At 33.8% G+C, this 12,536-nt stretch overlaps 1 protein-coding gene across 1 annotated transcript; it reads left to right on the forward strand.

The window, feature by feature from the left end:
• The first annotated feature begins 816 nt into the window (after positions 1-816).
• Positions 817-10,449, forward strand: LOC145304535 (double-stranded RNA-specific editase 1-like). Its single transcript, XM_080146440.1, has 12 exons — positions 817-1,286; positions 1,746-1,808; positions 2,389-2,448; positions 2,588-2,686; positions 4,436-4,516; positions 5,638-5,691; positions 6,018-6,125; positions 6,601-6,714; positions 7,098-7,172; positions 7,603-7,690; positions 9,144-9,214; positions 9,765-10,449. The coding sequence occupies exons 1-12, from the start codon at positions 1,194-1,196 to the stop codon at positions 9,804-9,806; spliced, it is 948 nt and encodes a 315-aa protein (XP_080002566.1). The 5' UTR covers positions 817-1,193; the 3' UTR covers positions 9,807-10,449.
• Positions 10,450-12,536: the final 2,087 nt, after the last annotated feature.

Consider the following 12,536-nt stretch of genomic DNA (forward strand, 5'->3'; position numbering starts at 1 on the left):
CATTTAAATTGTTTTGATTTTTAACTATTTTTTATTTCTTTAGTGTAACTTACTTTCTTTAATTTTAAATTTTTTACAGAAATCACCAAAATGATTCAAGATTCAAATAATTTTAGAGTAAACAAATATTATTTTTTATAGGGAAAATATATTCAGAAAAATTGTGTAAACCACCTGAAATTTTTTTAATGTTGCCAGATTAACTTTTTTTGTAAAAATACATTTTTACATTTATTTTGTAAAAAAAATATTTACCGTTGTTTTCAAATCAATTTTATGAATAAAACTGAGCTCTATGTTATTCAAAAACAACCTTTTAACCCCCCCCCCCCCTAACTCTCTTTCAGATCTATCAATTTAGAACCCATTTTTCAATTTTAAGTTTTATTTACAAAAATTAGGTTAGGTAAATGTCGTTTATAATAGAGTGGCCCTGCAGGGTAAGGGTAATGCGTTTCAGGCCCAAAAGGGTTAGTGCCCCCATTGGGATTAGGCGAAAAATTCAGACCTAATTTGCAATTCATCCACCCAAATCAATTTTGAACCCTCTTTTTTTTAACCTTTTTAAGTTTTATACCCCACGTTAAGTTAGATTATTTTGTGTAAAGGGTAGTAATGCATGGTTAGGCATTAGATAAGTAAGTCTTTGATACGATGCTATACATGATTTTTCAGTATAACTGAGAGCTCGTTTCTAATTCTGCGGATATTTATCGGTTTTGAAGCCAAACGGGAACTATATATCTGGCAACATTATTAACCTCGGCTCCAATGGCTACGGAGAGAGGAGTGGGGGGAAGGGAAGGGGCAGGCAGGTGGAGAAAATCCTTTGATGCCGGCCCAAATTTTATTTTGAAGTTTACTTTTCAATGTTGTTAATAATAAACAGTGATTATTTCATTTTTTAACAAAAGATTGTTATCTGTAAGTTAAAGTTTATGCTAGATTTTTAAAAATATTGATTTCTCGGCTATTATTAAAGATAGATTGCTACTATCTGGTAAAATGTTGGTGTTACTGTCAAGATTCCCCTGTGTACCTACCAATATCATCCGTCAGTATTCTGCATGTCAATCTTTCAAAAGTTTGTAAATTTCTACTTTCTTTAAAACTATTTTTTTAATGCACTGAATCAGTGCAGAATATCTTCTTTCGATCATTTAACTCAATTTAATTGTTCGTTTTGTTTAAACATGTATGTTCAGATATTTATGAAAATTTTGATTTCAGACCTTCAACCAATCAACAATAAAATGCCCCGCGTCGCCGCCAATACAACTACCCAGGTATAGTAGATCTAGATGGTCAAACAGCTAGCCCCCCCCCCCCCCCCCATTAATCTTCAAAACACAGACGACAGACGAAACCTCTGTTGTTTCATTCTTATACTAAGTATTCATTGCAATAATACGTGCGACGAAAATTTTTATGACTTAGCTATCTTATTCCTAAGAAATATAACTATATTCATAATTATACTAAATTATAACTACTCTCTCTTACTATATAAGGTTTGTCCTATACGCTTCACATACGAGGAAAAAACATTTTACATGATATATTTTACCAAAGAAAAGCTTTTAATCCTAATAATAAAACCATTTTTAGCTAATGCAATTTGCGAATGATTAGGTAAAAAATAAATGCTCAAAATCTGTACACTTTCTAACCAATAATATGGCGTAATTGTTTGCCTGTTGGATGATTTAGAGTATGTATTTAGTTTTATAATTTCTATTATCCAGGTGAAGATGGAAACTGAGGGATCTGCAACCAATGGAGATGCTAAAAACGACTGGTTGGCCAAGGTAACGTTTCATTTGTTTCACCAGTGGCGTGGCCTAAGGACGTCCAAGATTGAAATTTAATGGGGTTAAATTGGGGGTTTCAGAGGTTTGAAGGGGGTAATCTAATGTACTTTTTAAAATTTCAAGGAAGTTAAAATGAAGGGATTCAAAATATGACGGAGACAAACCCCACCACCCCCCACCCTGTGACTTCTATGGCGTGCACAGGGTTTACAAGAGCAGGTTCATGAACCTTGAGGGGATAAAATAAATTTTAATGTAATGGGACTGTTGACACCCCCCTCCCTCACCAACTAATAGGGGCACAAAAAAGCCTATAACATTATCCAATTAACCCTAAATCTAAAAATGTAATAGCTTAAAAACAATTCCGAGACCTATTGAAGCTTCCATACAAAGGAGAACTCAATAAGTTGTTCAGTTATTGAAGTTTTAAACTTCAGACAAAATAACATTACCACTTTATATAATAGGATACCTAAGCAATCTGGATTTTTTAAGGGCAATTCTATGGACAATTATGTATTTACATATGGACAATTATGTATTTACATATGTTGTAATGTTAGTTTAATTTCAGAAGAAAACAGGACAAATAAAGAAGCTTCCCAAGGATGTCCTCAAGCGCAGAAGAAACTCCAGGAATCATTCTTAACTAACTTTTATTTCATAACAGACATTACCTAACTCAAATGGATGCTTTGTCATACACTAGGTAATATTTAGGACTTTAAAACAAAAGATAGATTTATAAAAGTGTTAAAAATGATTGACTGTATAGGCTTGGTCGCTTGTTGAACCCCAAGCCCCCAATGATGGTCCTCATGGAGCTCACTAAACAAGGAGAAGTCACTTTCGAGAAGTATATTTCTGATCCGGTACATACATTTCTCTCACACACACCCACCCTCCCTCCTTGCAATTTATCCCCCCGGATAAGGGTTCTTTCTATGGACTGTACCATGTCAATTTAAAGAAGTCAATTAAGCATTCTAGACTGTCATAATCTGCTAAAAATAAAGAGTTACAGTTCAAGGTCTTTTAATTTCTTTGCTTTAATGTTAAAAAATGTGGAACCGTGAAAAAAATACGGCGATGCAATCGTCGTTTCTGCCGAATATCGTATTTTCTCAGTGATAATTGTCCCAACATTAAACTGCGAAATGGCGGTTTTTCAGCTGTTTCTTCACGGTTTCACACTTTACTTCATTAAAGCAACTGCTAAACTAAATTCCAGATATGTATTTCTTTTTAACTGTTTTATTTACTTCCAACCCCCTCAATATTTTTTGTTTAGTTGATTAAAAGGTAGGTAAATAACTAAGACGATGCTATGTTGACTATTTTCATTTGATACCTTCCATAGAAAATTCCCTTATAAGAATATAAGATTTTCTTGAAGACCACATTAGTCTTTGAAGAAAATCCATTAAAACATTTATTCTCAGTTATTTGTCATTGTTCTAAAATATGAAGCTATACTATGTTTAGCTTTGTCTGTCTGTCTATCTCGTTAATATATTGAAACGAATACATAAAAGTTATCTATGTTGATTTTACTGAATAATGGTAAGTTTTCTAACGTTATAGAATCAATGACAAATAAATGTAGAAAATGTGAAAGAAATATTCTAGAAACTTGCATCCATTGAAATTTTAGTTTATTACAACAGGCATCATCAATAAATGATTCTTATTTTACATGGCTTTTACTTGAAAAATACCTTACATAAAAACGTAGGTAAGTAAAAGAACTTGTAAAATATGAATTAATTTATGTTATAAAGGAAAGTATTTTTAATTTAAATTATTTTGGATGCAAATTTATCTCGTGTAACAGAATTATCATGCCAATATTTAGCTTTTTTAAAATTTAGACTTGATAAAGCTAATTTTTGTCATGAAAAATTATGTTATGAACCCCGGAAAACCCCAGAGAACCACCCGCTACAACAACTGTGAGTGCTCGGATTTGGAATATATTTTACTCTGAAATTGTCATCCGACATTTTTTAATCGAGCTAAAGCCTAAGATTTGATAAAGATTAAATAGAATATTTATTTATTAAACATTTTTATCGTTTCTTAGGCACAAAGCAGATTATTTTTTTAGTTACTTTAATGAAAGGTTTGTGCTTTGCATATTTTTTGTATAAAGAACATACCTTCCTATTGTTTTATAAATACCCCATTCGTATTAATTAAAACGCAAACAGACCTTCTAATTCGATAGGTAACGGCATTTTTTTGGGCTTATCTGCAGCCAAACTACTAAAAGCAGCAGGGAAAGTAAATAGTTAATAATTTCTCCATTTTTAATATTTATATTCTTCAAAACAGCTTGGCGCTTAGGTCAGGTCTGCATAATAAAGAAACTTTAAATCTTTAATAGCCACTACTCGTTAATCTTAGTTTGTGCGCGGCTAAGGTAAACAAACGCTTTTATTATTTTAACTTATACAATTTAAATGTAAAATGGAGAATGGTTGGAATGTTGATTGCCTAAGAAAGGAAAGGAACAACATAGGTTACAAAATCTCAACCCCCCCCCCCCCTTCCATTTTTTTAAGTAAGTGCAACTAAAACAAAAGAAGCCTTTAAAATTTTGAATTATTTTATGTTCACAGATGAGCCGTTTGTTGAAGTGCACCGCGCAGTATGATGGTACAACTTTTGAAGGTGTCGGCCCAACAAAAAACATCGCCAAGGTATTTATTTACAGGGAGCGAGGGGACATTGGGCTGTTTATTACACTAGTCTCGAAAGTTTTATAGCAATGTTTTCTTATTTGTTGCTTTAACATCTTTGGGGACTTTACTGAATTCTGATTCGATGTTTCATTAAGCTCTGTGTCGTAATCGGGAAATTGTACACAAATTATCGGCCATTGTCTTATCCCTTTAGATCCCTGATTTATTTCGCACATTTGTTATGTGCACACCAGAGGAATAGGTATTGCAGTCAACCAACCCTTTGATTGTACGGTTATTTTTGTGTGGATTTTGAACTACCCATTGGCTTTTTAATGCCTTTTTTATTTAAAGTTTTTTTGGGTGCCTTATGACATATTGATATTTATTTTGTATTGTGAATTTTAATAGAGATTTTGTTGAATTTCGTTATTTTAAAGAAAATGAATAACATGGGAGTAAATTGATCTAAAACAATTTTTTTTTAAATTCAATTTTATTTAAGGGGGGGCTTTTAATGCAACCATCTCGTAATCAGTGATTAAATGGCACTTAGAATTGGAATTTCGATCAGAAATTTTGCATGAATAATCCTTGGTAGGTCTATTTTCCCTAAATCGAACAAAAAGTTGGAAAAGTAACGGCTGGCGGCTCAGCCGTTTAGCCGTTTTTTTGCCTATTTTCAGGGCAAATTCATCATTAATTACGTAGGAATCAACTTTTTAAAACATATTTTTGGTTTAATTCATGTTAAATGATAGCAATAACCAATTTTTAAATTTCTAGTACCAACAGCTACCGGCTAGAACCGTTTGATAAGGTTTTTGAGTGAGAAAAGTATTATGTGAAAATAGGTTTCGTGACTTTTTTGCTCTTAAGATAGTAATAAAATGGCAAAACAGCTGAGCCGCCAGCCGTTAGCCGTTACTTTTCCAACTTTTTGTTCGATTTAAGGAAAATAGACCTACCAAGGATTTTTCATGCAAAATTTCTTATCAAAATTCGAATTCAAAGTGCCATTTAATCATTGATTACGAGATGGTTGCATTAAACCCCCCCCCCCCTTATTACCTACACAATTTTTACCAAAATACATTTGTAGTTACCTACCTAGATAACAAAAACTTATTTTATTTTAGAATATTTGCTCAGAGGCAATCTTGCAGTACATTGCATTCAAAGCTTGTGAGAAGGTAAGTTTTCTTATAGTTTACAAGCGGATACGCCCCTAGCGGCCTCTAGGGAAGGGGAAAGTCGATCCTGTACTTTTTATTTTAGTTTAAAGGGATTATTTCTCACCTCTCTAAAATGGTTACAAACCTTTTCCTGACCTATAAAAGCTTTAGGTACTGTAATGGAAGATCATATCTGTCTAGTGGTTATCTAGATCCTTTGCTACACACAGATAGACATCATGTAACTTTCATATAAAATTAAGATACTTCTTTTTAATCATATTTTTAATGTTTGAATACATATGATCTTTTTCTTAAATAACAAGAACAATAATTATTCACAGGATCAAGCTGAGGCAGCTAGCGCAACCAAGGGACCCCACTCGGAGGAGGAAACACCCTGGACAGCCCTAGCTAGTGTGGCCCTCTTCAAGATGTTTAATGATTGGCAGGTAAAACTTTGGATACTTTTCTTAAATCCTGATTGGATGGTTGCGAAAATAAAGTAAGAGAATATAGGGAGCAGGAGTTTAATAACTATATTAAAGGGTTGGGATGGGACTTAGAATATCAGCCGATAGCGTCGGAATTATTAACACAGCCAAGTCGCTTCAAAAAAGTAGAAAGCAATTTGCTAGCTGACGATAAAGGAACCTAGTAGTTATATGGGATATATATCATTATCTATACGTATACATTTATTGTGACAAAATTACTTTTATGTTTTAAGACCCAACTTTCTCATTATCACCTAACCGAACCTTCCCTAATGTAATAAACGAACGAATAACTGTTAACCTCCTACCCCCCTTCCCCCCAAACACACACTTTACTTTCATTTCAATTTAAAAATAGGGAAGGGAATTGTTTCTGTGCTTGATTAAGAACTTTGATGGAAATCGCCCAACTATAAATTTATCTATTAAGGCTCAAGGGGCAGTGATCCCACCTGAACTGATGAAATGTGTGCCCCGCGCTGCCAATAACTTGGGTCAAGCTGGTCTAATTGAGGACATCAAGATGGAGGACGCTACGGAAAAGGTGGGTGTCAATTATATCCCAGCTCATTGCAATTTATATTTAGTAGATCTAGATCCTAAATTAGACAAAAAAGATTAATAACACAGGATAACGATAGCTTTGGGGAAATTATATCAAAAGTTGGCAAAATAAAATCTCTTCTAAAATTTTTTTGACAGGTTATTTATTAGTTGCCTATTTTAATTTAAAAACAAATCTTAAGATTTTATCGGGATAGGAAATTAAAACCTTTCCAAAATACTATGGTTGACATTGATATTTTATTTTTGGTAGCTGGTTAATATTGGCACTGACTTTACTATCTAGTTCAAATGTTTTATTTCAACCCGGTTTTAATGTTCGCCCTATTATATAATCATAAAATTATTGATTGAATGTTTCAGAAGCCCGCTAAGCCTAAACCAGCTAAAACTAAGGAAGCCAAGCAGTTACCAGCTGATGCAGCTACCAGACATCCAGTAAGTATTTATATATCCAGAAGGTATCTAGCTATCTAGACATCCCCATTTTAAATTTAAAAAGGGGATAATTTTTCAAGGGGCTATTTCTCTCAGTTTGGTGGAGTAAACGTTCCATAAAATAGTTTAAAACCTTCCCGGGACATTTGAGAAATTATAAATCGTAAAAGAGCGATACACTGACATGCATCCTGTTACTTTTGTATTAGAATAAATTTTAAAGAAAATAAGGGGCTATATTTTGAGACAAATCTTTGAAAAAAAACATGACAATTGTAACATTACAGCACCAAGAGACATCATAATTACAATAAGCCTTGCAAAAAAATAATATTAAGACACATCCCTCCACCAATCCCCACTCTTGGTATTGCTTAGGTATTTTTTTACCTACCCTCGATTGGATATGGCCAACTCTACAATACTTTAGGTCCAAATGTTGCACGAGATGGTCGGAGCCTGTAATTACGAGACAGTGAGTGATGGTAGCCCCCCAGATGTTGTCTATCATATGTCAGGTATACATAAGAACTATAGTATGGGGGGGGGTAGGAGCCCCTGAAATTACGAGACAGTGAGTGATGGTAGCCCCCCGGATGTTGCCATCATATGTCAGGTATACATAAGAACTATAGTATGGGGGGGGGGGAGCCCCTGTAATTACGAGACAGTGAGTGATGGTAGCCCCCCGGATGTTGCCATCATATGTCAGGTATACTTAAGAACTATAGTATGGGGGGGGGGGAGCCCCTGTAATTACGAAACAGTGAGTGATGGTAGCCCCCCGGATGTTGCCATCATATGTCAGGTATACTTAAGAACTATAGTATGGGGGGGGGGGGGAGCCCCTGTAATTACGAAACAGTGAGTGATGGTAGCCCCCCGGATGTTGCCATCATATGTCAGGTATACTTAAGAACTATAGTATGGGGGGGGGGAGCCCCTGTAATTACGAAACAGTGAGTGATGGTAGCCCCCCGGATGTTGCCATCATATGTCAGGTATACATAAGAACTATAGTATGGGGGGGGGGAGCCCCTGTAATTACGAGACAGTGAGTGATGGTAGCCCCCGGATGTTGCCATCATATGTCAGGTATACTTAAGAACTATAGTATGGGGGGGGGGGGGAGCCCCTGTAATTACGAAACAGTGAGTGATGGTAGCCCCCCGGATGTTGCCATCATATGTCAGGTATACTTAAGAACTATAGTATGGGGGGGGGGGAGCCCCTGTAATTACGAAACAGTGAGTGATGGTAGCCCCCCGGATGTTGCCATCATATGTCAGGTATACATAAGAACTATAGTATGGGGGGGGGGAGCCCCTGTAATTACGAGACAGTGAGTGATGGTAGCCCCCGGATGTTGCCATCATATGTCAGGTATACTTAAGAACTATAGTATGGGGGGGGGGGGGAGCCCCTGTAATTACGAAACAGTGAGTGATGGTAGCCCCCCGGATGTTGCCATCATATGTCAGGTATACTTAAGAACTATAGTATGGGGGGGGGGGGGGAGCCCCTGTAATTACGAAACAGTGAGTGATGGTAGCCCCCCGGATGTTGCCATCATATGTCAGGTATACATAAGAACTATGAAATGGTGCCAGTTTTCTTCAAAGTACCTTGTTGAGCACAGTAATCCCCCATTTTTTTAAATATTGAAAAAGGGGGAAGTTTTTCATTTTTTCGTTTATTATGTAAGTACTTTTGTTTTGTTTAGATTATATTTTGTATTAGGGCTCCCTACAGTGTTTGGGCATTGAAGAAAAGATAACGCTCCGCTTATTTTAATTTTTTTTTAAATTAAGGAAGGAGGGCTCAATGCTTGATAGGCATTGCACTATAAGGGAAAATACCATAACGACAGTGTGTCATTTCCGCTATTCCCCTAAAAAATATGTCTCAAGTTATTTATTTCCATGTCATTTTTAAAACTTCTTGAAATCTCATATTTTTGTGTTTTTTTAGTTATTATAAATGAGCAGAAGTTCACCGGAAGTGCGAAGAACAAGAAGGACGCAAAGAAGAGGTGTGCAATGGTAAGATTTTATTCATTTTAAAAACGAGAGTGATAACATCCATAAGTAGCGAAGCTAAAAAAAATATGGATAGAATTACGGAAAAGAAGTTTTAAATAGCATTCATATTAATCAAGAATAGATTTATTGGAGAGAAAAAAAGAACTTACATCAAGAAACCTTTAACTCGTATTTTTGTTTTCGATGATAATATTTTGTAGCATGTCTTACAGACCGATAGCAAAGTAAATTACATAGTGGAAGCTCATTTGTATAGGGAATATTCACTAAGTAATTCGACCGTCTTTCTTGAATAGCATCCGAGAACAATCACATTTGCTATGCTACTAAAAAGAAGTTTGTATTTACATATGGGGGTGAAGTTATATAAAATATTAACCTAAATTTACAATAAAAGTATCCCAAGTTTTTGAGCTAGCGAATAAGACATCGTTGTTAAATACTTCGTGTAACATTACCAATGTAATTGACAGTCCAACGTCACAACCCTTCTTGATTTCACTATAGTTTAAAGTTATTGTCTGCCTTATAACTTTTTATTTAATTTCAGGAGGTTATGAGAAACGTATATGGCGTAGTCTACCCAGAATAAATTAAACATCACTATGAAATAATAAATCCACCAAATACAAAAATGATTTTTCAATGAAAAACAAAATAAAATTCCACTAAATACACTTAAAGCAGTTAAAACATTTTTTAGTTAAAATCAAATGATTTTCTTATACCTACCGAAATAATATTTATGTTTGTAAATAATGGAAAAAACATGTACCTCATTTTAATTTTACACAAATAGTTAAAATAGTTGGTTATCGCATCGTATTATAGACAGCTTTCTGCGGACAGTAATATACAAAAAATAGGATTAATTCTAGTTTTATTGGCCCCCAAGGGTCGAAGGCCATAGGCAACAAAACTATTATCAATTTTATAATTTTAATTCGTGTTAAATTGTCTACATTACGATACAAACCATGGTTTTTCAGTATGGCTCAGAACCGGTTCTAATCCAGCGGTTTCGTAGCCCTACTGGAAAAAAAGTTAATTTTTGATCTGAAATTCGCACGTTATACTTTGTTTGTTTTGAACTTTATAACTAAAATATTGTAATACTACTAAACCTGTTATCTATATTACCTACCTACTCTCCTAGTAATGTTTTTTTGGACCGTTTTGTTGTATAATTTACTTATCTTAGCATTTTCATTTCAAAATAAATTTTTTTATAGAAATAATTTTTATTTTTGGGTGATATTACACTACATGTCTACTGTTAGCTTATTGTGTAGGGATATACGTTAGTCTGGTGCTTTTCCCTTAAAATAAAATAAACCTTCTATTAAAAGCGAAGCTTTTCTATAATTAGGGTTGGTATGTCCGTGCGTCCGTAACGGATAGCTCTTATCGTTAATTTAGGCATGCTAGAATTGTCCTATAAATTTTAAACCTGGCGTGGTGATTCCTAAAAGCGTATGAACTTAATAATCGTAACCATAAAGTCTGTATGATTTAACTTGTTTGATAACTTTTTTCTTCTATTCAATATATTTCTAAAAATTAGCCATGGGGAGTTTTGTGCTTGCCAGACTTCCTAAGGGAAAGCACCATCTCTTAAGAACCCCTAACACTCATTTCATTTTGGAAAAATTATTGAAGGACATATAGGTTGAGAATTTCCAGGGTTCGGCAGTCGTGCCGCTGCGAGTGAATTCATGTTTAAGGCTAATATTAAGGTTGAGGGTGGCTGACACAAAGAGAAGCGGTGGCTGACTAGCTCTCCAAATCAGCACAGTTATTTCCTTCAGCTTCTTTAGTTTTGTTTAAGCTGTTTTATTGAGTATATAAACGGGTCCAGCTTCTAATTAGCCGTCTATAGAAGAAAGAGTCTTTATGAGTGGATGTGGCTGCCGAGCCTTGCAAATAACGTTTTAAACGCAAATAGAAATAATTTTGCAAGTGTTATTTAGCAAAATTGATTATATTTATTGAAAAGATTTAATGAAAGCCCTTTTCAAAAAAAATGATATATTGATTTTAGACACGCAATTTATTAATTCATCATTTCTAAAGACACATTGCAATTTAAATAACGTTTTAAACGCAAACATAAATATTTGGCAAGTGTTACTTAGCAAAATTGATTACATTTATTGAAAAGAGTTGAATAAAAGCCCTTTTCACAAGATTTGATAAATTGACTTCATACATGCAATTTATTAATTCATTATTTCTATTTAAGATATTACTATTTAAATGGCACTTCAAAATACAAGCTTTTCTATAATTAGGGTCGGTATGCAGTGGATAGCTCTTTTTGTTAATCTAGATATCAATGTAAATAATGTCCTCTTGATTTTAAAGATTGCCAGTTTATTTATGTATGAGTTAGATACGATTTAGAAAGCGTAGCAACTTTAAAACCATTACTAAAAATTCAGTTTGTCAATTATAAACATGATAATTTTTTATATTTGGTAAATTTTTATTCTTTCAAGAAAAACCTCCGATGGTGTAAAGATTTAATGCTTAATCTTATTGAAGTTTTATCCATTTAATATTAGTTTGACTTTCTCGAGGCATTTGATAGTCAATTTTATGGTTCTTTGTTATCTAAACAAGAAAGCATGACTGCTCACTGATAGGTTCTTCCGTTACTATGTAAATCTCTTAGAGTTAACTTAAGCATGTCAGGATTGTCCAATCAAATTTCAAATTTTGCATAATGATTCCTTATAAAACTTAGCAACTTTTATCAATTACAGATATTTTGTTTTAAAAATGATGATTTTTAAGCTTTTAAAGAACAAAATTTTAAGAATTTTGGAATATGGATGACTTGGACGATTAGGTATAATATTATAAACGAAGCTTTTCTATAATCACGTCTTAAAATGTAAGTATGTCTGAGTTTAATTAAATTTCGGATAAATTTATACAAATTTTCGTTTAGACTACTAAATGACATTGAATATTGAATGCTTTTCTACTCTACATTTGCTAACTTTTGTTTGTCTACCTGTTCGATTAGTTAAACTTCGCTGTTAAGAATACTGTCATCCTTGTTTTTAAATACATTGCTTACGTACACATAGACACGACACAAATGCAATATTTTCTTTATAAATAATCCAGTTTTTGCCAGAAAAACAATTTTTATTTTTAACTCTTTTCATATTGTTTCGTAAATATCAATAAAAAGGCAAAATCAATAAGAAGATTAATATTGAAAACAAATTGTGGTAGGGGTCTGTTATTACTTGACAGTAAGTGGTGGTAGCCCCCTTAGAGGTTGTCAGTGGAAATGCAGCTCAATCGGTTC

The sequence above is a fragment of the Acartia tonsa genome, chromosome 13 (assembly GCF_053477335.1).
Source record: "Acartia tonsa isolate MP-2025a chromosome 13, ASM5347733v1, whole genome shotgun sequence".
Classification (NCBI taxonomy): domain Eukaryota; kingdom Metazoa; phylum Arthropoda; class Copepoda; order Calanoida; family Acartiidae; genus Acartia; species Acartia tonsa.

What these genes read in the sequence shown, in the direction of transcription:
- LOC145304535 (XM_080146440.1), top strand. Translation starts at nt 1,194, where the DNA reads ATGTATGTTCAGATATTTATGAAAATTTTGATTTCAGACCTTCAACCA. An exon ending in CATTCAAAGCTTGTGAGAAG is followed by an intron (nt 5,692 to 6,017) that starts GTAAGTTTTCTT and finishes AATTATTCACAG; the next exon opens with GATCAAGCTGAGGCAGCTAG. An exon ending in AGATGTTTAATGATTGGCAG is followed by an intron (nt 6,126 to 6,600) that starts GTAAAACTTTGG and finishes TTATCTATTAAG; the next exon opens with GCTCAAGGGGCAGTGATCCC.